Source organism: Macrobrachium nipponense, chromosome 17, assembly GCF_015104395.2.
Source record: "Macrobrachium nipponense isolate FS-2020 chromosome 17, ASM1510439v2, whole genome shotgun sequence".
In the NCBI taxonomy this organism is placed as follows: domain Eukaryota; kingdom Metazoa; phylum Arthropoda; class Malacostraca; order Decapoda; family Palaemonidae; genus Macrobrachium; species Macrobrachium nipponense.
In genome coordinates, this window is record NC_087210.1 from 40,059,400 (window position 1) to 40,086,120 (window position 26,721).

A 26,721-nucleotide genomic window follows, 5' to 3' on the forward strand; every position below is an offset into this window, starting at 1 on the left:
TTAAGGATTTCACCTTTCTGTGAATTCATATAAACATTGTCAAAAATGGCACATTGGCCATAACTAAAATTCAGGTGGGGTATAATTTCTTGAATCATATCATGCCCAGAAGGATTCATTACAGATAGCATCTGAGCCTGAGTTTTCTTTCTTTTTTTAGCACGTATGAGTACATGCATCTCCACTCTTTATCCCTCCCACCTTCTGGAGATAGTACTTGCAGAAATGTAATAACTGTAGTTTTCCTTCTTAGCAGTAGCAACTAGCCACATAGGAGGTTTGGGAGTTCTGGATGGAGTATATTACCCTGTGTTTTCTGATGGGTATCTTGAAACCATTCAGATGGTTCAAAGTATACAGTATCATAATATGTAGGGACTTTATCTGTCAAACTCCTCTTATAATAGACTGATTTATTTGCATGGAATTGATGTTACTACTGGCCTATATGACATCTTTATATTTATCAAAAGTAATCCATGCTTCCCACTTTAACTCGACTACTAGGATGTTTATCCGGATTTCAGTTATGATTCCTTAGGTATGGAAAGTTGTCAAAATAGTTTCACAGTCACACTGGACTAGTTTGTCTGTGTCTATTACATGAAGCACTCGCAAATTCTTAACATTTGGTAATTTTCCAACACAATGCTCTCTTGATACTTTATCCTTAGTAATGCTCTGTTGATACTTTATCCTTAGTAGAGGCATTAGCAGAGCCATTTAGAGCTACAACTGATCTTGATTAATTGAGATTTCCTGGGGATAGTCCATTTCCATGCTAGAAGGTATAGGGAGGTTTGATTTAGTCACCATAAAATGAATTATATAAATTTTATCCAGGTTGAGGTCCCTCTCACCAGGGAGGCCCAAATGGGGGAGGAATAATACTGTTACCCATCGTGGTAACTGCCATGGGATCTTCACCTGGATACACTCCATACCCGCAGAGCCCTAAGGGTCGTTAGTCCATTGAGAACAGACCCAACACTTATGAACATGATTTGACATAAAAATTTTCCCTCGCTAGACCACATTGTGTACTTTAATTTTACAAGTGGAGTGGCATGCCATCACACTCCACCTTCTATCAAGTTAAAATAGCAGTCAATTCTATGGCCCAATCCCATGCCAACATTGTCAACAAACGAGGACGAAGGGAAGGGGAAAATTAAAAGGAGGAGGAGTAAAAGAGTTACAGGTCCTTATGTTTAGTTGAATCCCCAGCAGATCAGTATCTGACAGTGCACTTGTAAAGTGGTTAAGCTCCAACGTAGCAAAGGTGTAAGCATTTCCAGAGAGATGCTTATGGAGCAGGCCAGAATTTTCTTAAGGAACTAAACCGATTGAATGATACTGAATAAAAGAATATAAATGTGGAATGAGCTGGCTAGACTTTGTTTACAAAGGGGCTTTTTTAGGGATAATTTCTGTGGGCCATCAATGGCCTGGTCCCAAGGGTGCCAGTTTTAAGAATTCAGATTGTACTTCAACGTAAAAACCTATGTAACTTATGAAAATGGATCATATCAGTTGTACTAAAAGAATGACAATGGTATAAGGAAAAAAATACATGCCATAACAATATTTACTTACTCTTTCTCCTGCAATAGTGATAACGGAACATCTATTTCATCTATTGGTTTTAGTTGACTTGCATTCTTCTCAAGTCTTTTAATTGCCTTCTCAATTTTCTTCTTTTTTCTTTCTTCTCTATGACGTAAGACTTGTGGATCCACTTTCTTCTTTTTTTTCAAAGGTTCTGCACTAAAATAAATGAAATTACAATTAATAAAAAACCAAAGTCTAAATTATTTAAAATTAAATTATCAATCCTGATTTTCTCATTTTTCCCCCCAACAAAAAAGATGGTAATTTTCATACAATGCAAAATAAAAGAACAGATAAGTGAGGTTAGCTGTCAAAGCATTACAGTAATTTTAACATATAAAATACTATGGTAGATTATAACATAGCATATTGTATGGGCACTTGAGAAAATTGATAAGAAGAAATTAAATAAATCATTGTGTGCACACCATTATCAGCACACGAACAGTATCATGACATTAGGATACTGTTACATTTGTCAAAGTGATAGCTAATATATTATAAAAATATAATATAAAGCTTTTCACATACTGAATAATGCTGATGCTTATGAAGTTTTTATTGTAAAACTAATATTGTAATACCTACCTGAACACCTGAATAAGCCCTGGTCACTTACCAGCCCGAACCCTCATTTATTAAAAATTTACCAAATCTTTGGTTAAAATAAACGATCACTGTTGCCAATCTCCTGGCAAACACCCTCATTACCTAGTTACCAGCCCACCGCTGGTAGCCCTGCCTCACGGGCCGGTCACACCTGCCCTCTCACGTCAATCATAACTCAATAACTCCGTATGAGAGGGGAGGAGGGTGGGAATCATTCAGGTGTTCAGGTAGGTATTACAATATTAGATTTACAATAAAAACTTCAGATTGCAATACACCCCCTGAACACCTGAATAAGCCCGATTAACAACATTAATTTGGAGGTGGGGAATCAAATCTGCTCAGCCCTCCACTGTACCAGTTGTCAGTCAATATAATTGAGTACGCGAGTCAGTCTCAAGTTCATTTGCCACTCGTTCAAACTAATCTCCCATGTGTGGCCTTCTAGGCCTCCCATATGTGGAGGGAAAAACTCCCTGCACCTCTACCCTAAGGTCAAAACTCATTGAGTGCGGGAGGGATACAAACCTGTTTCCTCTCAGCTGGCTATGTGCCTCACCTGAGTAGAGGAAAAACTGAAGACCTCCCATGTGGCTCTCGGCCTCTCATGTATGGAGGGAATCTGAAGACCTCCCATGTGGCTCTCAGCCTCTCATGTATGGAGGGAAACTGAAGACCCCCCATGTGGCCTTAGGCCTCTCATGTACGGAGGAGAAAACCATGTCCATCGGTGCGCCTGCGACGGTGTCGTCGTTCGTAGTGATGTCCTCTCCTGTAGTGTTGTACCTGCCTGTCTGTTCTCTGCTGGTTGGCACTTGGAAGAATACCCTCAGATAGACCCAGACATGTTCTTTCCTATCTGTCCTAATACTTAAAATCCTCTTGTGATATATCATGAATACCTTCTACATATCCCTAATATTCGTTCCCTACTCTAATACTAACTCAGACAGCGAGATTGTTGGGTTTAAAAATAGAATTTAGGCCAAAGGCCGAGTATTGGGACCTATGAGGTCAGTCAGCGCTGAAGGGAAATTGACAGAAAAGTTTGAAAAGGTGTAACAGGAAGAAAAAAAAAAACCTCTCTGTTGCACAATGAGTCCAGTGTTAGGAGAGCGTGGAAAATAGGATGGGAGAATATGAAATCAAGAGAGAGAGAGAGAGAGAGAGAAATACAATCGTCTAGGATGAAGAGAGAGAATATGAAATCAGGGAAGTGAGAGAGAGAGAGAGAGAGAGAGAGAGAGAGAGAGAGAGAGAGAGAGAGAGAGAGAGAGAGAGAGAGAGCAAGATTAGTAGCGAGAGAGATAGAGAGAGATCGAGAGAGAGACGAGAAGAGAGAGAAGAGAGAGAGAGAGAGAGAGAGAGAGAATTACAATCGTCTAACATCTCCACCTCCGTAAATTGCACACTCTTCTAAGTTAAAAAGGTATTATCTTAACGATAATATACTCGTATAACTGCGTACAGATATGAACAACCGAACGAGAACTTGTTGCTAATGCGATCGACTCCTATAACGACATCACTTTATTGTATTGATCCGCGTGCGACAGTAATCGAATCCGATAGCAACATCCGTTATTGTATTCATCCGCGCACGACGGTAATTACTGTATTCATGTTATAAATGTAGCTGAAGCTAATAAGACAAAATTACGTGCATCAGCAACCTGGACAGAAGTCCCAAGCTTTTGTATGAATTCAAACGCAGTCGTGGAAAAGAAACTAATAGCATGAAAGAGCTCATTACTGTTGTTTTCACACCGACAAAGGATTAATAAAGTATATAAAGTGTAAGGTTCGTAATACCTATGAAAACGAGTGAAAACGAACGGAATCCTAAATTCAACGCCATCTAATCCGAGGGAAAAACTAGCTTCCAATGAGACGTATTAGTCAAATTTAGCCTTAATTGCATCGTAAGACGAACAGTATGACTTCGTTTCATAAGTTAAGTATCCAGATATTCATTAGTATGCTAATTAGGGACAAAAACATTAGCCGAGACCAAGTGATAGTGCTATTTGACGACAAGCTAGTGTAATTGTAATTTAATTGAAAAGTAATAAATAAATATTTTAAGGTAATTAACCCTCTTACGCCGACTGGACGTATTTTACGTCGACATTTTTTGTCTCCCGTGTGCCGACTGGACGTATTTTACGTCGACTTACAAAAGTTTTTTTAAAAATTCGCGGAAAAATACTTATAGGCCTACCAGCCTAAAACTTTTGAATCACGCGCCTTGGGGGATGCTGGGAGTTCACGGATCAAGGTGTTGTTTTGTTTACAATCGTTACGCAGGCGCGCAAGCGCGAATTTCTTTCTTGCCGCACTAAAAAGTATCTGTGACACATCTCAAAAATTATTTCGTCACTTTGACATAATTTTTGTACCATTGTAAATAATCCGTTACATGAAGTATTATATATGAAAATGTGCGCATTTCTATGTAGAATACAACAATAAAATACTCATGATTGTAGTTTTTATCAGTTTTGAGATATTTTCATATAAATAATGATAATTGCCAAAATTTCAACCTTCGGTCAACTTTGACTACCGAAATGGTCGAAAAACGCAATTGTAAGCTAAAACTCTTATATTTCAGTAATATTCAATCATTTACCTTAATTTTGCAACTAATTGGAAGTCTCTAGCACAATATTTCGATTTATGGTGAATTTATGAAAAAACTTTTTCCTTACGTCCGCGCGGTAACTCTTCCGAAAAAAATCATACATGCGATTGTGGTAATGTTTACACCATTTTAAAATTAGCCGTTATATAAAGTTTTATATATGGAAATGTGCGCAATTTCATGCACAATACAACTAAAAACAACCCATGGTTGTAGCTTTTATCAGTTTTGAGATATTTTCATATAAATAACGATAATTGCCAAAATTTCAACCTTCGGTCAACTTTGACTCTACCGAAATGGTTGAAAAACGCAATTGTAAGCTAAAACGCTTATATTCTAGTAATATTCAAGCATTTACCTTCATTTTGCCACAAATTGGAAGTCTCTAGCTCAAAATTTCGATTTATGGTGAATTTATGAAAAAAAATAACATTTTCTTTACGTCCGCGCGGTAACTCTTCCAAAAAAAGGGATTTTGACGTAGGAAAAATCTATTTCTGGGTGATTGGCTCGTGTCACCCTATGAAACCCACCCTGTCTTCTTTTACCCACTCTGCAGGGCAAGATGTTCATAGATTAAGGATGACCGCTAGGGGCGCTGCTGTCCGTGGCGTCAGTAGTAGTAGTAGTAGCGGCCGCATCACCCTTTCGTATCAGCTCTCTCTATTGGGGATTTTTGATTGGAAGGTCTAAATGGTGAATGACTCGTGGTAGTGATCCCACTCGCCCCTATTCTCATACCGACACTTCTTTTATAGAGTGAGCGAGTCAGTTTTACTGACATTTTCTTAATTTGGTTTTTCTCTGGTAATTTTAGATTAATTTTGCCTAGAAAGAATGATATTAAGGATACTTTCATAGGGCGACACGAGCCAATCACCCAGAAATAGATTTTTCCTACGTCAAAATCCCTTTTCTGGGCTCAGCTCGTGTCGGCCTATGAAAGAGTACCAGAGAAACAGACAAGATGGGAATAAGGACAAATGAAAATCAGTTGTAAAAAAGAGATATATAATATAAGTGAATCAGGGACATTACAGTATACAAACAAAGTACTTAAAGCTAACTTATCCTAAACAATGACATGATAAAGAAAGCAAACAATATAAAGTACTTAAAATTAACTTATATTAAACATAGTAATATCCAGTAATGTAATGGCAAAATAACAAAATAGATTCACTTAAGTAAGATATTTACATAATATACAAACACATTGTGTTCTACCCTAGCATAAAAATAAGGGTAGGAACACTGAAGTACATTATAAGTACATAGTGTGGATGTCCCTAGCAAAAAAATAAGGGACAATCCACCAATATGATTCCAGCGGCTAAGGCTAGAGTATCCGAGTAGCATGGCAATAGGGTGAGGCATGTTGGACGAGGTAGGTAGAAAGGAGACCTGGATCTATACTACGACTACTATACAGTATCAGGAGAAACAATGCTTCCCGCTGCTACTGCAGAAAATTTTAAAGATTCCAAGGACTTTAGGTAATGACGTTTAAAGACTGTCAGAGATTTCCATCCAGTATACTTTTTAAGATCCTCAAAGTTCATATGTTGGAAGTAATTAATTGAGGTGGCTACTCCTCTGATGTCATGTGCTTTTGGAAATGAATCAGGATTGGCTTGTTTAATGAAGTAAAGGATCTGTTGTCTAATTCCTTTTACTGATAAAGTACCACCTTTTTCTCTCATAAAGAGAGAACCTGAGGATCTTGAGGATGTACGAGATAGAAAGGCTCTTAAAGTTGATACTGGGCAGAGAGAAGGATCTTGCGGAAGTGGGATGACTTTCCAAGGAGCCCACCTTGCAAGAGGATCCTCATTTTTAGCCAAAAAACTACGATCCGGCGCAAGTAGAACTTCTCCTGAGGGGAGGAATTCCACATGACCCGCATCTCTGGATAGAGCCGACAGTTCTGAAATTCTGGCTCCTGAAGCTAGGCTTAATAAGAATAACGTCTTTCTAAGAAGCATTATGAATGTACAAGACGAGTTGTCAGTATCTGAGGCTAGTTTGAGGACATCATTTAAGAACCATGAAACTGCAGTAGGCCTTTGAGAAGGTCTAAGTCTAGCACAGGCTTTGGGAATAGACGTAAAGTAAGATTCTGTTAGGTCTATCTGGAAACCCAACTGAAAGATCTTCTTCAAAGCCGATTTATGAGTAGTAATAGTGCTAGCTGCTAAGCCTTTTTCAAACAAGGATCTGAAAAAGGATATAGCTAAGTTAACTGTCATGGTTGTAGTGTTTGATTCTTTCAGGAAGGATGCTAATTTTTTAACAGCTGAGTCATATTGTCTAATAGTTGACTCTCTTTTATCTGATTCTAGGAAGAGGATGTTTTGTGGATCAATGTTAGTATCTTTGTTAGCTGCAAACTTCATGAAGTCCATAAAGTTAGGGTCTGAAGAATTCCTGAGGAAGCGAACACAGTCCTCATTTGTACTGATTGCGACAGCTTGGGATTGGGAATCCGTTGAGGTCGGAGACCCAATTCCAGAAGCAGAGGATACCAGTTGCTCTTTGGCCAGTCTGGAGCAATCAGAGCTACTAGTCCCTTGAAAGTCCTCAGCTTGCTCAAGACTTTCAAAAGAAGATTCACTGGAGGAAAAACATAAATTTTTCTCCACTGATTCCAATCTAACGACAGGGCGTCCGTGGCATAAGCCAGAGGGTCCAGGTTGGGGGCCACATAGCAAGGGAGCTTGTGGTTCGCTTGTGAGGCGAAGAGATCCACTTGGAGACCTGGGACTCTCCGGCATATCCACTGGAATGACCTGTCGTCCAGGGACCATTCTGATTCCAGAGGGACTGACCGGGACAAAGCGTCTGCTATCACATTTCTTACCCCCGCCAGGTGAGTGGCGGACAGATGCCATCTGTGTTTGTCTGCTAGGGCAAAGATGGCTATCATGACATGATTCACGTGTTTGGATTTGGACCCTCCTCTGTTGATGCAATGTACTACCACTGCACTGTCCAAAACTAGTCTTAGATGAGACTTCTTCGGGGGAAGAAGTCTCTTCAGGGTAAGAAATACTGCCATTGCTTCCAGGACGTTTATGTGAAGCTGGCGGAACTGAACTGACCAAGTCCCCTGAACTTGCTTGAATTGAGAATATCCCCCCCACCCGGACAGGGAGGCATCCGTGTGAATGGTTAACACTGGAAGGGGATATTGAAGGGGTACTAATTTGGCAAGGTTCTTCACTTTTGTCCATGGACGGAGCTGATTGCGAAGGATCTGTGGAATTACTGACAACTTGTCTCGAGATTTGGCGTTTGCTCTCGATCGCCAAACTCGATTTATATCTTTCAGCCTTGCTTTCAGGAGAATGTCTGTCACTGAGGCAAACTGAAGAGAACCTTGGATTCTTTCCTGGTTTCTCCTTGATGTTTGTTTGCATTTGAGAAATTGTTTCACAGACTTGGCTATTTCTTTCCTTTTGACCACCGGAATTGACAGATTGTGGGAAGACAAATCCCATTGGATTCCTAGCCACTGAAAACGAGACTCTGGAGTAAGTCTGGATTTCGTCTTGTTTATCTGGAACCCCAGATGTTCCAGAAATTGAACTACCTTTTTTGTGGCTTTGAGACATTCCTCGACCGTTGGTGCCCAGATCAACCAATCGTCGAGGTATGCTGCTACCATTATCCCTTGAGTTCTCAACTGTTGAACTACCACTTCTGCTATTTTCGTGAATACCCTGGGGGCTACATTCAGACCGAAGGGCATCACTTTGAATGAGAACGTCTGATTTCCTAGTTTGAAGCCTAGGAATGGACGGAAGTGCCTGGCTATAGGGATATGATAGTATGCGTCTGTAAGATCGATGGAGGATGTGACGGCCCCACGGGGAAGTAAGGTCCTTACCTGCGAGATGGTAAGCATTTTGAACTTGTCGCAACGAATGAAAGAGTTTAGCTTTGACAAGTCTAAGATTACCCTTCTTTTTGTTGAGCCTTTCTTTGGCACGCTGAATAAGCGACCTTGAAATTTTAGATGCTTGACTCTCGCAATAGCTCCTTTCTGAAGGAATTCCTCCGCATAATCTGTCAATTCCATTGATGGTTCCTGATAAAATGATTTGATTGGAGGGGGATCTTTGATCCAACTCCAACCCAATCCCTTGGACACGATGCTCTGTGCCCATTTGCTGAACCCCCACCTGTGACGGAAGAGGAACAGCCTCCCTCCTACCTGGGGAGCCTCACTGTTGTTGGGCGGGTTGACCTCCGCGCCCTCCTCTGAATTGCCTTCCCCTTGCAGCTCTCCCTGTGCCACGCTGGCGAAAGTGACCCCTCGCCCTGCTACCCCTAGAAAACCTATTAAAGGCTGGGTAAGCCTGGCTTTCATACATAGAGTTGAAGGCCGGCGAGACTGCGTAGGAGGTTGAGGGTTGAGACTGAGGGGACAACAGGAGGATGGGTTGGGCCTGTTTCGAAGTCGATGGCTGTCCCTGTTGGGTAACTGGGACGGCCTGAACAAACTGCTGTTGCTTCTGGTAAGGCTGGAACCTTCTGCCAGACTTCTTAAGTTTCTTACCAGCAGCAGGGGCGGTTTCTTGCTTCCTCTTGGAAGAGATGCCCCACCTAGCCCTAAGGCTCTGGTTGAGCCTAGCAGCCAAGTGGTGCACCTCGTTCACAGCGGACTCTGGGAAGAGGTCCGCCCCCCACATGCTGGAAGCCAGGAGTCTATTAGGCTCGTGCCTAATAGTGGCCTCCTGCAGAACGTGCTTTCGGCAGTTCCTCCTAGCTTGAAAGAAGTCGAAAGCATCCGTCTGAACTGTCTGAAGCTGAGACTTGGCCAGAATCTAGAATAGCGGTTCTGTGCCATAAGACAGGGCCGCCATTTCCGTGATGATCAGGGAGTTGAGGGACCTCCCAAACCTAGTTCGAGCATTGAACTCTGCCTGAATCAAAGTATCAGGCAGCCTTGGAAGCTTCTCGCCAAACTGGTCCATTGCGCAGTCTGGCTTAAGCTTACCAATCGTGAACGTGGCAGGCAAGTTCTCCCAGAATTCTCCAAAGGCTGGGAAGAGCGGAGAAGTAGATTCAGCTTCCCTCAGCTGTGGCATGGGCTCATCCTTGAGGACTGCCTGAAGAGTCGCTTCCACTATTTTGGTAGCGAACGGAAGAGAAGCCTCCTCCTCCATCGCAAAAATAGTGAAAGGACTCTTGAAAGCCTGGAGCTTAGTGTTGGTACACTCCCAGTCCTCCAGGCAGTGAACCCATTCCCACTGTGCGTGCTCCCTACTATACAGCACGTTTTCTCGGGAAATCTTGTCCTCTCTAGTGAGGGCAGCCACGGTCAGCCTAGCATATCCAATGAAAGGCTGAGTCAATCCAGGAGGATAAAACTCGAAGTCCTCAATCCTTCGAGTTCCACACTCTGGGACAGAGATCATGCCGTCCTTGAATGGAGCGTAAGCGGCCACTCTCCATGGGTTATCCATGGAGAAGGCTGGTAGGGACTCATATGGAGGTAGCTGTAGAATGCCAGTACCTGCTACGGGGGAGATTGGCTGAGGAACCTGAGAAAGCCCAGCTACACGGTCCTCATTCTCTCTAACTCTGTTAGAGAGATCCTGGATGGATTGGCCCGACTGACTGAGGGTGTTTGACAGCTGCGCAAACATCTGTTCAAACCTGGTTCCGAGGGCGGAGACCTGCGAGCCAACCATCTCTCCCACTTGCTGCGTCACCACTGCCGAGAAGGCGGTGGGATCAAAGGAGCCTGGTCCCGCCACTCCAACCGGCGTTGCCGGAGTGGATGCGGTGGAGGCCGGAGAAGGCGTTGGCTCGGCTGGAGCGCGAGCCTTCTCCTTAGAAGCCTTGCTTCTAGAGCTCTTAGAGTACGAAGAGCTCGGCTTTGCCTTCACCGCGTCAGCATAGGAAGTCGAAGACTTCTTTGCTGAAGAAGACGACGACGACTTCTTAGAAGTCGTCTTGTGGAGGGTCTTCTGTTCTCTCTGTCCCTTCACCTTCGGGGGTACAGAGAGAGCGGGAGAGCAGGTAGGGATCTCAGATCCCGTAAAGCCTTGGAAAGAAGCAGTAGAAGGGACAGGAGAAGAAGATCCAGGAGCGCCCAAGGAAAGACCTTGGGCGCCCGACACACCTACCTCAACCAACAAATCCTCTGCCCCTACCGCCATAGGTTCGATGTTCAGGTCCAAGTTCGCGACGTCTGGGACCGGCTCCTGCGTGGAGGCGGACCCGAACGCCTGCTGCACCTCCTGCTGTATGGAAGCTATGAGAGGGGCTGCCGAGATGGGATCAACATAACCGGTTGACTTGCCGCCGGGGAAGATCTGAACGGCCAGCTTCTTATCTAGGATGTATGGCTGGCCCTTGGCGGCGTTCTTCCCGAAGCCGCCCACCCAAGCCTTCAGGGTTGCTAAGGCGACTTCCTTCACCGGCAGCAGCCTGAAAAGAAAGGAAGGCGAAATGAAGCTTCTAGCGGCGGAGACAGGGTTTAACAAGCTTATAACTAAGTGTTATTAGTGATAGGACCAAGAAGTCTAAAAGTAGACTTACCCCCCCCAACCCAACAGCTAACTAACAAGGTCGTAGCATATGGTGCAGGCTTCTGGGCTGGGTGCAGACGATCATACCATTGTGGGTCATGGCACACGGGCGTGAGTCCTGCACTCCTCATGGGCGCAGGGGTCGTAAAGAGTCGCGTTACACCCCAGGACCTGACAGTTGGTAGCCTGTAAGTGGAAAGATACATAAGTATCAGGAGCACACTTACAGCCTAACAATTGCTCCGCTGCATCCCGGAGCGTGAAAGTTAGATTAAACCAGAGCCCCGCCGTAATATGTGTGGTAACTAGGCGGTTGGAGTTGTCTAAGGCTAAGCCGGAGACAGGAGAAAAATATCCAACCAGGTGTGGTGGTGAGCCATGAAACCACAACGGAGAACGACGGAGATGGTACACACAAAAATAATTAAAACTAAAATTCACTGTAAAATTAGGGTACATCCTTATATTTATAACAAAATATATAAATTTTTTCCCCGTCTACTAGAAGAGTGCCCGGGTAAGAAGCAAGCTCTCCTCCGGTAGCGGAAAAAAGAGGATATAGTAGGCAAGCAACAGACCACTAGTAATGACCACCCCGCCCGCTGGCGGAGCCAGACGAACTATAACCAAAGGGGCCCCGGCTGCAGCGGAGGCTCCGTTCATTACAGTAGGGGTAGGGTGGGACTGAGCAATAGGGGGGTTCCAGGCGTAACGCGGCGGGAGAGAGAGAGAGGGGGGGGTGGCCTACCCCTCCCCGTCCCTACAACTACCCGCTCGGTGACCCGGTACCCGAGACAAGTGGTCGCCCTATACCCCAGCTGGGAGGGAGCTCCTGGCCTCCTCAGAGAGAGAGGGAGGAAGGCTACTGTGGTTGTCATGGTAACCAAGGAGTCCCCCAGACCCCTCCCTATACCTGGTAGGGAGGGAAGGGGAAGGGTAAGGTGCTATGGAAAACGTGACCGCAAGTGGCCTAAGCCGCGATAGCAACACAACCATGGAAGGGCCACATGAACCAGACTGTACCAACACATGGGACATGCTACTAGGCTAGCCTAACACCCTAAATAAACTAACTAATACATCGTAAAAGAGGGAAAAGACACTTTTAGTAAAAGAAAAAGAAGCCCAGGAGGAGGCAAACTGTTCCGAGGAACAGTTGACTACTCGGAGCCAGCGATAGCCGATGAAGAGCAAGAGCCGGGATGCTGGGCCAGAAACACAGTATAGCCCTAAATACCAAACTAAGAGAAATGGTAAAAGGGCTGTCCTAGCTATAAAAACGATGTAATAAACGATGAACGTGATATAGTAAGCCCATAAGTATAAGATGTCCCAGTATGGGAGACCGGGAAATCTTAACACGAGGCGGCATGCCGCCGCCACGAGTCAACCGGGAGACCGTATATGACCTATAAAGAAGGAAAATACTGGTCCCTGGAAGACTAAAAAACGGTAAAATACTACTTATGAGGCACTTAACTTAGCCGATGCGATGGCAGCACGTTCCATGATGAATTAAAGTAGAAATCTGAAGAAAACACGGCACGAGAGAAAAATGCACTCAACGTGTACGTCTAAAGATTAAGGATGACCGCTAGGGGCGCTGCTGTCTGTGGCGTCAGTAGTAGTAGTAGTAGCGGCCGCATCACCCTTTCGTATCAGCTCTCTCTGGTGGGGATTTTTGATTGGAAGGTCTAAATGGTGAATGACTCGTGGTAGTGATCCCACTCGCCCCTATTCTCATACCGACACTTCTTTTATAGAGTGAGCGAGTCAGTTTTACTGACATTTTCTTAATTTTGTTTTTCTCTGGTAATTTTAGATTAATTTTGCCTAGAAAGAATGATATTAAGGATACTTTCATAGGCCGACACGAGCTGAGCCCAGAAAATCATACGTGCGATTGTGGTAATGTTTGCACCATTTTAAATTAGCCGTTACATAAAGTTTTATATATGAAAATGTGCAAAATTTCATGTAGAATACAACTAAAAATAATTAAAGGTTGTAGCTTTTCTCATTTTTGAAATATTTGCAAATAAATCACGATAAATAGAAAAAAAACCACGTTCGGTCAACTTTGACTCTACCGAAATGGTCGAAAAACGCAATTGTAAGATAAAACTCTTATAGTCTAGTAATATTCAGTCATTTATCTTCATCTTGAAACAAATTCGAAGTCTCTAGCAAAATATTTAGATTTATGGTGAATTTAAAAAAAAATCTTTCCTTCCCTCCGCGTGCGGATTCTCCGCCACAAATCTCTGAAATGCGTACGTACCATTCTCGGAATATTTGCTCCGTTTCATATTAGGCATTTCATAGAGTTTTATATATGAAAATGTGCGCAATTTCATGTAGAATAAAACTAAAAGTATTTGAAAGTTGTAGCTTTTCTTATTTCCGAAATAATTGCATATAAAAAATATATATATAAAAAAATTTGACATTCGGTCAACTTTAACTCGTCAGATATGGTCGAAAACTGCAATTGTAAGCTAATACTCTTACAGTATAGTAATATTCAATCATTTGTCTTCATTTTGAAAGAAATTGGAAGTCTCTAGGACAATATTTAGATTTATGGTGAATTTTGAAAAAAAAATATTTGTTTACGTCCGCGTGTTACGAATTCATGCATTATTTTGTGATAATATTTTCTCTTTGTTGCTTTTATCGTTTTACAATGTGTTATATACCAAAATGATCGCAATTTAGTGTACATTACAACGAAAAAAAAGTAACTTGTTACCTTTAACCGTTTTGTGCACAGCGCGATTTGAATACAATTATAAATGAAATTTCGTTTTTGTGCTATCATATATCGCATTATTTATATATGATAATGATAAATTTTTTTCAGTTTTCTGGATGGTTGCAATACTAAACTTCAGCCAATGACAAAAAAGGAGCCAAAAATGAACTCTTAATCTTGAAAACTAAGCGCACTGTGATTTTTTGAAAAAAATATTTTTTCTGCTTCCGCGCTCACTCTGAAACACCTCCGGCACACGGGAGACAATTTTTTTTTTACCGCTTCGGCGTAAGAGGGTTAAATTAACTTTATTAGGCCTAATATTAATTTCAGTTGTCACTGTAATTTGATAATACGACTGGTAATAATTTCTAACTAATTGACATAAGCGCAATGTAATTACTGACGGGAATTAGTCTGTTAAACGTATGAAGACGTCATACATACGAATTCCTTATATCTGACATCTGATTACATATATGCCACAAGATAGATACCTTATTGACTATGTTAAATGTCTACATAGTTGAACACATGTCTCCTTCAAGACGTTTGTACAAACCTGGCATAAGTGAAGAAGAATTGTTACGTTAGTCATGCTAGCCAATCAGGACAGAATGAGATAGGAAAGGCGACGCAAACTCTTATTCGTCATCCGCTGATTCCAGCGTGAATGACTGCCGACTTAGCGTTTATACTACGCTAATATAATGATACATATAATACAATTATAATGCTTTAGTCGGACAGAATCTGATCTTCATTCTGTTCGATTACATTCATATTGAATTATCCCCAGATCAGATTCGTTTTCAATTACACCTGTACTGAATTATCCGAAGTCAGAATGCCTTGAGCCTACAGCGTTAGCCACTATAAAAATAACTCTACCGATATGTACAGCGAATACTTTAGGCTAGGCTAGGCTACTGAATATGCATACGATATATCATTGTGAACACTAGGCTAGCCGTAGTTAATTTTATTCTATTTCTCTCCATACTGAATATCGTAAGCCAATATGCATTGAACGAAGAATTAGTTGAATTAACAATTATCGTATCGTATAAATAGAAGAAAGTAACCTTAAAGATGAAGGTGCAGTACTCAACCCTTCAAAACCCGATAGACCCAAAACCAGATCTGAAAGACCAATCATGGCCTAAAAGCTTCTGATGCAAGGAACTCGAAGCAGGAAAAAACCCAAAGAGGCTCTAAGGACACTGTCCCTCTATAAAATGACAATTTGTCCAAAATTGCATTTTTCCTAACTATACAAACCTGAAGTCCTTTTACAATAGGAAGGTTACTAGCGGCAGCTGGATAGGTCGTAAGCTTTCGAACAAGGGGTTCGGTAGTTAACTGCTTGTCCGACAGGCGCGTGCGCGCGACTGGGAGGTAAACAATCACTTTTGCTTTTGGCCCAAGCAAAAAACTGCAGAGTGAGGGGTGGCATGAGGTGGGACTATGTGTAAAAGGACCTCAGGTTTGTATAGTTAGGAAAAATGCAATTTTGGACAAATTGTCATTTGTTCCGACACGGCATACAAACCTTCGGTCCTTTTACAATAGGAAGACTCACTTCTTGGTGGGAGGAATCTGAGTCTTTTGTGAACAGACTGGTGTTCGCCCAACCTTGGAATGCCTCCCTGGTCGTAAGAGCGAGGGAGGGATCCAAGCCTCTGTCCGATTGATCGGGGTGTGCACCGCAGGATCAATGGTCAGACCTCTGGACCAAGTACTAAGAGAGAGGCAAGCGTGTCTCTTCGTACCAGCAATGTAAGAACTTGTTCCTGTACAGGAGCAAATATAAAGTCATGGGTTTGTCTCTTGTTGGCATCCACTTCCCCCCCTTGTAGGAGGAAGTGGTGGATATTCTGCTTCTATCCCTAGTGAAAGGGATAGAATGGGACTCTGTCATATAGCTCACCTGCATCTCGTCCTCATCCAGCGTAGTGACGACCGTGACCCTCTGCCCACAGGTAGAGGAGGAGGAAAAGATGGGAAGAGAAGCCAGTCACTCACTCATTCACACATCCATCCGCACAGTCACACCAGGACTTGATGCTGTTCAGCCTGCGAGGGTCTGGGTTAGCTACACAACTTGTTGAGCAGCCACCACGGGTCCCAAGGAAAAGGTATCCAAGGACCTGTGGGCAATATCCCGAAGGTAGAAGGAGGTGAAGGTAGTCTAGTTAGACAAGACACCTGCCTTCAGGACCTGCGCCACGGAGAAGTTCTTACGAAACGCCAACGAGGGGCCAATACTTCTGACTTCGTGAGCTCTCGGACGGGACGTACGGATGTCGTCACTACCATCAGCCTCATACGCCCTCCTGATGACCTCACGCAGCCCGGTGCTAACGAAGAGGCGTCGACACTCAGGCCTGAGGTGCCGAGTTCTCTTCAGATAGCGCCGTAGCGCCCTCACAGGACAAAGCAGCATCTCATCCGCATCATTATCGGTGAAGTCCATTAGGGAGGGAATCGTGAAAGACTCAAACCTGTCGTCAGGGACCGAAGGTTTCTGAGTCTTCGCAACGAAGTTCGGGACGAAATCGAGCGTCACAGATCCCCATCCCCTGGAGTGATGTACATCGAAGGAAAGACCATGAAGTTCCCCTACTCTCTTCGCCGATGCCAGGGCCAGCAAGAAGAGGGTCTTGAGGGTCAGATCCCTGTCTGACGACTCTCGGAGTGGCTCGAAGGGTCTTCGAGTCAAACTCCTAAGGACGAGAGTCACGTCCCACTCAGGGGGCCTGAGTTCCCTGGATGGGCAAGACCTTTCGAAGCTCCTCATGAGCAAGGAGATCTCGAACGAGTTCGAGATATCCAATCCCCTCAGTTTCAGAACTAGTGCCAGGGCGGCTCTATATCCTTTGACTGTGGGGACTGAGAGGAGCTTCTCTCGGCGAAAAAAAACGAGGAAATCCGCTACCTGCTGAAGAGTGGCTCTGAGAGGAGATATACCCCGTCTACGACACCAACCACAGAAGACGGCCCACTTTCCCTGGTACACAGCTGCAGAGGACTGACGGACGTTTCCAACCATCTCTGTTGCTGCGCTACGAGAAAAGCCTCTCATTCGCAAGAGATGGTGGATAACAGCCAGCCGAAGACGAAAGGGACTGGACTGTTTGGTGGTACCCACGCTCTACGTGTGGCTGGACGAGAAGGTTGTGCCAAGGGGGAATCTCTCTCAGTTCTCCTGCGAGAAGAGCTAGCAGGTCCGGATACCAAATGGCCTGGGGCCATTTGGGAGCCACCAGGATCATCCTGAGATTCGGGGTGACCAGTGCTCGACTGATCACCTTGCGAATCAGGCTGAACGGGGGTAAGGCATAAGCGAAGAGGTTGTCCCACGGGCGTTGAAGAGCGTCCTCTGCAGCTGCCCATGGGTCCGGCACGGCTGAAAAGAAAACCTGAAGTTTTCTGTTGTGCCGGGTGGCGAACAGATCCACGACTGGTCGCCCCCACAGGTCGAAGAGCCTTTCCGCCACGTCCTGGTGTAGAGACCATTCAGTCCCTATCACCTGATCCTGACGGCTGAGCTTGTCTGCTACTACATTCCTCTTCCCTGGAATGTAGCGTGCCGACAGCTCTATTGAGTGAGCCTCGGCCCACTCGTGCACCTGCCGAGTCAACTGGTACAACAAGAGAGACACTAGGCCCCCCTGTTTGTTGACGTAAGCCACCACCGTGGTGTTGTCGCACATCAACACCACTGAGTGTCCGATCAAGCGGTCCTGAAACTCTTGGAGCGCGCGAAACGCTGCCTTGAGTTCCAGTACATTGATGTGAAGGTGCTTGTCGTGCTCGTCCCACACTCCTGAAGACAGCAACTGCTCTAGGTGTGCGCCCCACCCCTCGGTCGATGCGTCTGAGAACAGCTGTATCTCCGGGGTGGGAGTGCGTAGAGGCACTCCCTTTAAGAGGTTCCTGTCGTCCAGCCACCATGCTAGGTCCTGCCTCACCTCCGGTGTCAGCGACACTGGAAAGCTCGGGGGATCCGTTGCCTGTGACCAACTCTCCTTTAGTCTCCACTGAAGAGACCGCAGGTGAAGACGCCCGTGAGGGACTAACTTCTCGAGTGACGACAGGTGTCCGATCACGACTTGCCATCGCTGAGCTGCCTGTTCCTGCCGAGACAGGAACTGGTTGGCTGCCTCCCTGAATCTGCTGATCCGCGAGTCTGCGGGGAAGACTCGCCCTGCTACCGTGTCGATCAGCATACCCAGGTACTTCATCCTCTGCTTGGGTTCGAGATCGGACTTCTCAAAGTTCACAACGATCCCCAGATCGCGACAGAACTCGAGTAGCTGATCCCTGTCCTGCAGCAACTGCGAGCGGGAGCTCGCCAGGACTAGCCAATTGTCGAGATACCTCATCAGACGTATCCCGTGCGAATGGGCCCAAGCAGACACCAGAGTGAACACTCGCGTGAACACCTGTGGGACGGTTGAGAGACCGAAGCAAAGTGCCCTGAATTGGTACACCGTCCCGTCGAGGATGAAGCGGAGGTACTTCCTGGAGGACTGATGAATGGGTATTTGGAAATACGCATCCTTCAGTTCCACTGAAAGCATGAAATCGTTCTCCCTGATGGAGTCGAGCACGGAGCGTGCCGTCTCCATCGTGAACCGGGTCTGGCGAACGAACCGGTTCAGGGGAGAGAGATCTATCACCGGGCGCCAGCCCCCCGTAGACTTCTCCACCAGGAAAAGTCGACTGTAGAAGCCCGGTGACTGATCCGTGACAATCTCTACAGCTCGTTTGCTCAGCATGGTCTTGATCTCCTGTCTTAATGCTACGTCCTTCGAAGATCCTGGAACGTATGACTGCTGTTGGACCGGGTTGGAGGTGAGGGGTGGCCGAGATTCGAAGGGTAATAGATATCCCTCCCGAAGGACATCTACTATCCAGGTCTCGGCGCCGTAGCGCTGCCAAGTTGCCCAATGGCTGGCCAGGCACCCCCCCACTTCCGGCAGCAGGTGAGGGGGAATGCCGTCCCTAGTGTTTCCCCCCTTTCTTCGACTTCTTCCCAGACCCTCCTCGCGAGAAGGAAGGCTGGGAGGAGGGCTGGTTACGGCCCCCCTTTGCAGAAGACGAAGAAGACAGAGTCTTTCCACGGGGCTTCGACGCGACTACCGTCTTAGCCACCGTGGAAGCGCTAGCCGAGCTCTTTGGCTTGGCCGCAGTTTGAGGCTGCCCAGAAGCCTTCGAAACTGCCTGGTGTACCAGACGGTCACTGTCATCAGTGCGCCGTCTGTCCACCGCAGCGTCCACCATCTCTCCTGGGAAGAGAAATGAGGAACTCCGTAATGGTCCATTACAAAGCCCTAATGACGCCTCACGCCCAACCGCCCTGGATACTCGAGTAAGGACAGCGTCCCTACGTCGGAGAACCAGGTTGGCCCACAGGTTTACCGTCTGGTGGGCTAGGAAGGAGATGGCTCTTCCCCCAGACTGGCAAAGCCTCCTGAAGGCTGAGTCTTCTTCGGGAGAAATTCCCCCGGAGTTGGCTGCGACCTTAGACACTGTGAGGGACCACAGGTCTATCCAGGAGACGGCCTGGAAAGCTGCCATGGCAGTGGATTCCAGACCAAGTGCCTCTTGCTGCGAGAACCATAGGTTCTCTGACAGGAGCTGCTGCAGAGACACACCCGGCGTTAGCCTGGCTAACTCCGGGTTCACCTGTTTGGGCGGCATTGGGTCTTCAGACATCACGTAGAAACGCCGCTGTCGCAGTAGAGGAGGCGGAAGTAGCTTGCTCAACCTGCTGGACTTGAGAGAGCCGTCTTGCCCGGAGACAAGAGACTCCACCTGGCCCAGAACCGAGTCGGCGAGCTCCGATCGCGGCAATCCCACCATCGGTCTGGGTTCCCTCTTCGGGCCCCAGAACGACTCGAGCCGGGACGTGGGCTCGGAAGGTGGGAGTGGCGATCCTTCCCCGAGGTCGTTGTGCTGACGAATCAGCGCAATTACCTCGGCAAAGTTCCTCTGGATCTCCGGAGTGACTGCATCCTGAGGAGTAGGACCATCCAGTCCCTCGAACAGGAGCAACTCCCGAGACCCTCCCCCCTCGAGGGGGGGAACAGCGACAGACCCCTCTCGGTCTCCTCCAGCCACTTGTGCATACGTCCTGGCCGGTCCTAGAACCGTGCCTGGCACGTAGGGCGTCGTGGTGGGATCATGAGGGGCGCACCCCTCATGATCACTCCTCAATACCTCGCTCCTCCCGGTGTAACCCGAGGAGGTTGAAGGTACGGGAGAGGCAGACCTGACGTTCCCTCCTCGCTCGCTGGCAGAACCAGCAGGCTTGGAGGGCTGCAGGCGATCGTCAACCCGCGGTGGCGATCGAGCTGCAGGCCTGGTCAAACCGTCTTGCTGTGGAGAACGGCTGGACTGAGCACAGCGGCCCCAATCTCGAGTGTCAGAAGAGCCGGTGCTGGTTGCCGTACCCGATCGCTCTCTGTGAGAGCAACGGTCAGGCAACCTGCAGGCTCCACTGTCACGGTGAGACCGGTGCTTGTCCTCACGGCATGTCACGTTGCTGGCACCGGCGAACGGGGGGACCTCTTCCCAGCCTCAGCCCGTGGCCGGTCGTGGACCATCACGTCAGCCCGGGTAGCCAGCTGGTCGCCGCGAGAGCGAGAGCTGGTCTGGTGAGAGTCGCGTGAGCGGCTGTCACCAGTCTTCCGCTCCATGCCGTGAACCTGACGCTGAGCGGGCTCAGAGGTCTGGTTCCTGGCTGCACGATCGCTGGTAGGCGACCGTACACTCGGTACCTCCCGTGAACGAGAGGCCGAGACGGATCCTGATGCAGTGGCAGAACCACTGACACCAGGCGAGGAAGTGCCGGCGTTAGCCAACACCCCTCTGGTCCCCGTAGTCTTCTTCCTTGCGGAAGAAGAGACGGGCCCTGCTCCCGAAGGAGCAGGATGACCAGCGGAAGAACCCCCCGTCTCACCGGAGCGAGACGGGCCCTTAGAAGTTCCCGAAGGAGACTTCTTAGGGGGGGAGGAGGCGACCTTCTTCTTCTTAGGCTGTGAAGCCTTAGAAGATGAAGGGGGAGAGGCGGCAGACGATGAAGAAGACGACGACGACACCTTCCTCCTCTTCCTCTTCTTCTTCGTCAGCTTCCTCAGGACCGATGTCAAGTCAGCCATCCAGGGCGGAGCCGGGGCTGCTGTTGCCGAAGCAACAGGGCCCGGACGCACCTGTCCAGACAGACCGACATCGGAAGCAGCGGCGCCACAAACAGGAACGACATCAGCAGGTGCAGGCATCACAGGAACAGCAGGAACGGAGACGGCAGGAACGGGTACAGGAACGGCAGCGGTGGTCGGCAACATCACATCACTCATCAGCGGCTGGGCAGGTACGGCAGGTACGGTAGGAGGTACAGACAGGCCAGGAGGACGGACCAGCGACACCGACATCCTAGGCACCGGCGGGAGGTCCAGGGGCGAGCTCTTCGGGCACACGAAGTCCGGTCGCGGCAGCACGGCAAACCCAGGCGGCGGTGGCATCACACTCCCCCGTGGTACGGCGATCGGCCCCTGCACTGATGAAGTTGGTGTTACAGACACCGCATGCGGGGAATACACCAGATGAGGAGGTGAAGCATAGCCAGGGGTCGACAAGGTCGTGGTAGTGGTGGTCACCGTGGCATGCGTGACCGCAACCGAGCCAGCTAGATGGTAGAGCAGCCCCTGGACACTCGGCACGCCCTGCAAGCCCAACGATGCCCACACCTGTCCAAGGTCGTCCTTCGCAGCAACAGCACCTGAGGAAGCAAAGGTCGGGTGATTAGCAGGAGCCTCTACCAGTCCGCGCGGTGTAGACGAACGGATAGAGGACCCAGAGTACAACTCAACGTCAGGGTACCTAGCGCCCTCCTCCACACTCGACAGGTCGGGTGAGGAGAAGGACCTGGAAACCCCCCCCCCGCAGGGGAAGGCGCCAACCGTGGGAGCTGAGCAGGGGGCAGGAAAGAAGACGAAGTGTCCGTAACCAAAGGAATCGCGGGAGAGCTCTCCGACGACTCCTTTGTCGGCCTTCGCTTCTTCCTACCCTCGTACATGCCCCACTGCGCCTCCGATCAAGACACACATACATCACAAGGCTCGGCGCGGGTACACTCATGCCCCCGACACCGAGCACACAGCACATGAGGATCGATTTCTGGGAATGAGCGGAATTTTCCGCATTTACGCCCTTCGGTTCCCGGGCACAATCGCCGGATGGTAGCGGGGCGCGGAGAATCCATCATCGATCAATAATTCACTTGATAAATGAATAATTATAAAGGAAATGATTGTACTTACAATGATTCTTCACAGAAAGAGAAAACACAACCATACAAACGAAAGAAAGCAAACGACGAGAAGCGGGCAGAGAGCGTAGAACACACACGTCCACTCGCTGTGAGGCCGAAAGCAAAAGTGATTGTTTACCTCTCAGTCGCGCGCGCGCCTGTCGGACAAGCAGTTAACTACCTAACCCCCTGTTCGAAAGCTTACGACCTATCCACCTACCGCTAGTAACCTTCCTATTGTAAAAGGACCGAAGGTTTGTATGCCGTGTCGGAACAACTACTACTTTTAATAGAAAACCGACCCGAAGAAGCCTGCACTTCTCTTCCTATACACTATGTAGCCTATTATCCCTACTCGTCTGTATCTGACCTAATATTATTATTATTATTATTATTATTTTTTTTTTTTTTTTTCAACCTGAGAACTTACACATCGAGGGAAGGGGAATCTGCTGCCAACACTGCCTGCTCCGTGCCAGGGGGGACGGCGGATCCTGCCCTGTGGGCTTGCGGATCCCCATAACCCCCAGCACCGGTTAGGGCTGGTTCTGGAACAGGCAGGGGAGCTGGAAAAGAACGATTAGTAATTTCAGTATCCCTATTGCTCGATCTATCCTCACTTAATCTTGACATAAAATCGGTAACAGAGATGTCATACTCGATGTAAGCCTACTCTCGAGTCTCTTAAAGAGCGCTGTCTCTAAGTCTTTATCTTGATCTACGTTAGCCTCTTCCTGCCTACACTTACTTCTTAATACGAGACCTTTCCTATGTTTGAGATACCCTAACATCTGGTCCAAAGACCACTCCTGACATTCCACACATCTGGTCTTTACATTGAACAGGCCTACAATTTACGCATAAGGAATGACTATCGTGTCTTAGGGTACTCATCCTTTTCTTGCATTGTTGGCAAAGACGATACGTTGTTGAACTTCCGCTCGTCGTTTTCTGTGATGTCGTGGCCGAGAATGCAGTAGTCGTTGTCGTAGCCTGTGTTGTTTCTTCCTTTGCAGAATCAATGTGTAACGACAAGGTATCAAGAGCAATCCAACCGTAATCCAAAACGATGCGTAATTCGTCACCAAAATCAATCAAATCAAAGGTGCAAATGAAGGCCGGGCAAGACCAAAAAGGAGTTCGCTGTGGATACATCTGTACTCCACCGCGAACGATAAGTGATTGACGTGAGAGGGCAGGTGTGACCGGCCGGTGAGGCAGGGCTACCAGCGGTGGGCTGGTAACTAGGTAACGAAGGTGTTTGCCAGGAGATTGGCAACAGTGATCGTTTATTTTAACCAAAGATTTGGTAAATTTTTAATAAATGAGGGTTCGGGCTGGTAAGTGACCAGGGCTTATTCAGGTGTTCAGGGGGTGTATTGCAATATAATAAATTATATATAAATTTAATTTTTTGCAATTTCATTTTCATGAAATCACAATTTTTAAAGTAAATTGTATTTTTCCTGACTATACAAACCTAGGTCCTTTACAATAGGAATTACTTAAGGCAAAGCCTGGACGCAGCCGCTGAATTTTCAAACAAGGCAGTATGGTAGTTAACTACCGTACGGTCATTGGTTATGCCAAGACCGGGATTCAGCGTTCTATGTGCAGTTGAGACAGCAGGTTCTGCCACTGGGGAATCTCTCTTGGTGCCTCAGAGAGAAGAGCCAGAAGGTCAGGATACCAAATGGGTGCCACCAGAATCATCCGTAAATTCTGTGTGATCTGCACCCTCTTGAGAATAGCTTGAATCAGGCAGAATGCATCCAGGTTGTCCCACGGATGTTAGAATGCGTCCTCTGCTGCCCACAGGTCCGATACAACCCAGCAGATTTCACCTTCCTGTTGTGCCGGGTGGCGAACAAGTCTATGACTGGATGCCCCCATAGGTTGAAGAGCCTTTCCGCTGTTATGGTTAGCGGGCTGCGGCCGGATGTAGCACGCAGACTTCCTATCAGGTTACCAACCCCGATCTCGTCTAACTACATATAGTACTGTACTGGATACCCAGGCAACAAGTTTCTATACCAGGCACCACCCCTTGGTTTATTTTCTGAGCAAGGGGACTCAGTCAGTAATTTCAACATGAGGTAAGTTTTTTTAAATAAATTATTTAAAATTAAAACTACGTGACTACAGGGGTTGATTCTGAGGAGTGAGAGAAGGGTGTACAAAAAAAATAGCTGACAAAACTACAACTAATTTATTGAAAAAAAATAAGCACCCTACATCTCTAGGCTGATGATGATATCCTTTTCATATTTTAATACAGTCTCACACCACAATTCACCTTAACCAAGTACACTTGAACAGTTATTATAAAAAAATTGTCAACAACAGCAACAGCAATATGTCAATTTTCTTTCCCAATGTCATGATACATGTTTCTGCAGATTTGTTTAAAACCCTCATTCAAGCACCCCACTAAATAAAACTAAATAAAATTAATTCATCCAAATCAAAATTTTTAAAAATTCTTTCTGTTCTGTACATTCTACATTCCCACCCCCCCCCACCCCCTTCGCTCCTCAGTCCATCTTAAAATTGTCTCATTACTGGCAACAACGCACTACACGCTACACTACAGAATACAGTTTATATTTTTACTTGTGCTACAGTACGCAGTACTGTATTAAAAAATAAAAAGGTGGTCGTCAGGATGATAAATTAACAAGGAAAGAAAATCATGTACAAAATACTATATAAAAGACATGAGTATTAATTTATCATCCTTGCCCTCCTACAGGTTACTACGTACAGTCCAAGACAGGGCAAAAATAAAAAAACATTCCAATATTTACATGTGTCCTGCATGGGATCTCAAACACAACAAAAGATCGATACTTGGACATTAGCATTACAGTACAACATAATAGATTTATTTCCACAGTATTCTCCTGCATAACCTCACCTGACCCCTCATAATCTTCTATCTGACATAATTATTTTTTGTACATTCCAGAATCCCAGAACCCCCTGAATGATGTAGGCTATGGGGCCACATAAAACTTTGTCCAGGGTTACATAGCACGACAACTTTAAACTAAAAGTAAGGAATTAATTAACATACATTAACTCTTTTACTCTTGATATATCTCAAAGTAAGGAATTAAACTAAAAGTAAGGAACTAATTAACATACATTAACTCTTTTACTCTTGATATATCTAATTTACATATTGCATTCAGGACTTTGTGTAGTATTTTGTACTAATTGTGTATACTTTTACCTTTCAGAACCACATTTTTGGATTAAAATCACTCCAGGTTGTACTACACATTAGTGTCACCAAAGGATTACTACAAGAATCTGCATTTATAATGTCACCAGAGGATTAAAATAAAGTTTATACCTTCAAGAACCAACATTTTTGCATTGAAATAAACCCAGGTTGTACATAAAACTACATCAAACAACATGCACTGTAAACAAAAGGATTACAAGTAAGGTTTTTATAACTTTTTATTTCCAAACGTCGTTCCGGCTTACGACGATTTTCGGGTTACGATGCGTCTCAAGAACGGAACCCCCGTCGTAACCCAGGGACTGCCTGTACTCACAATACAAGAAAGTACAGGGAACCCGGTCAATGTCATTCCGCCAGCTACATATCAATGTACTGGAGGCAATGGCAGTGTTTATAACCCTGAAAAGACTTTTACCAGCCAAGAAAATCCATATCAAGCTGGTATTAGACAGTGCAGTGGTTGTCCACTGCATAAAAAGGGGAGGCTCAAAGTCGAGCCATGTGAACCATGTGATGCTATATAGCCATATTTGCCCTAGCAGACAGGAACCAATGGCACCTATCGGCCACTCACCTAGCGGGAGTGAGAAATGTAGTGGCGGACGCTCTGTCGAGGTCCACTCCGCTGGAGTCGGAATGGACTCTAGACGGAGAGTCATTCAAATGGATCTGCCAACAGGTGCCAGGGCTTCAAGTGGATCTTTTCGCCACAGAGTCGAACCACAAACTACCATGTTAAGTGGCCCCCAACCTGGACCCTCTGGCTTATGCCACAGACGCTATGGCAATAGAGTGGAATATCTGGAAGAGAATTTACCTCTTTCCTCCAGTGAATCTACTACTGAAGGTCCTGAACAAACTCAGGACTTTCAAAGGTCACATTGCACTATTGGCCCCCAACTGGCCCAAGAGCAATTGGTTCCCTCTACTAGTGGAATTAGGACTCCCGGCCCCAGCGGATTCCCAATCCTAAACTGACGCAGC

At 46.3% G+C, this 26,721-nt stretch overlaps 1 protein-coding gene across 1 annotated transcript in view; it reads right to left on the bottom strand.

Moving 5' to 3' along the window:
• Positions 1-26,721, bottom strand: part of LOC135195888 (large ribosomal subunit protein mL40-like) — a 190,584-nt gene that overhangs the window by 112,079 nt on the left and 51,784 nt on the right. The window contains exon 3 of the mRNA XM_064222395.1: positions 1,597-1,767. Within this exon, the coding sequence (XP_064078465.1) occupies positions 1,597-1,767 (171 nt within the window). The remainder of the gene's footprint in view (positions 1-1,596; positions 1,768-26,721) is intronic.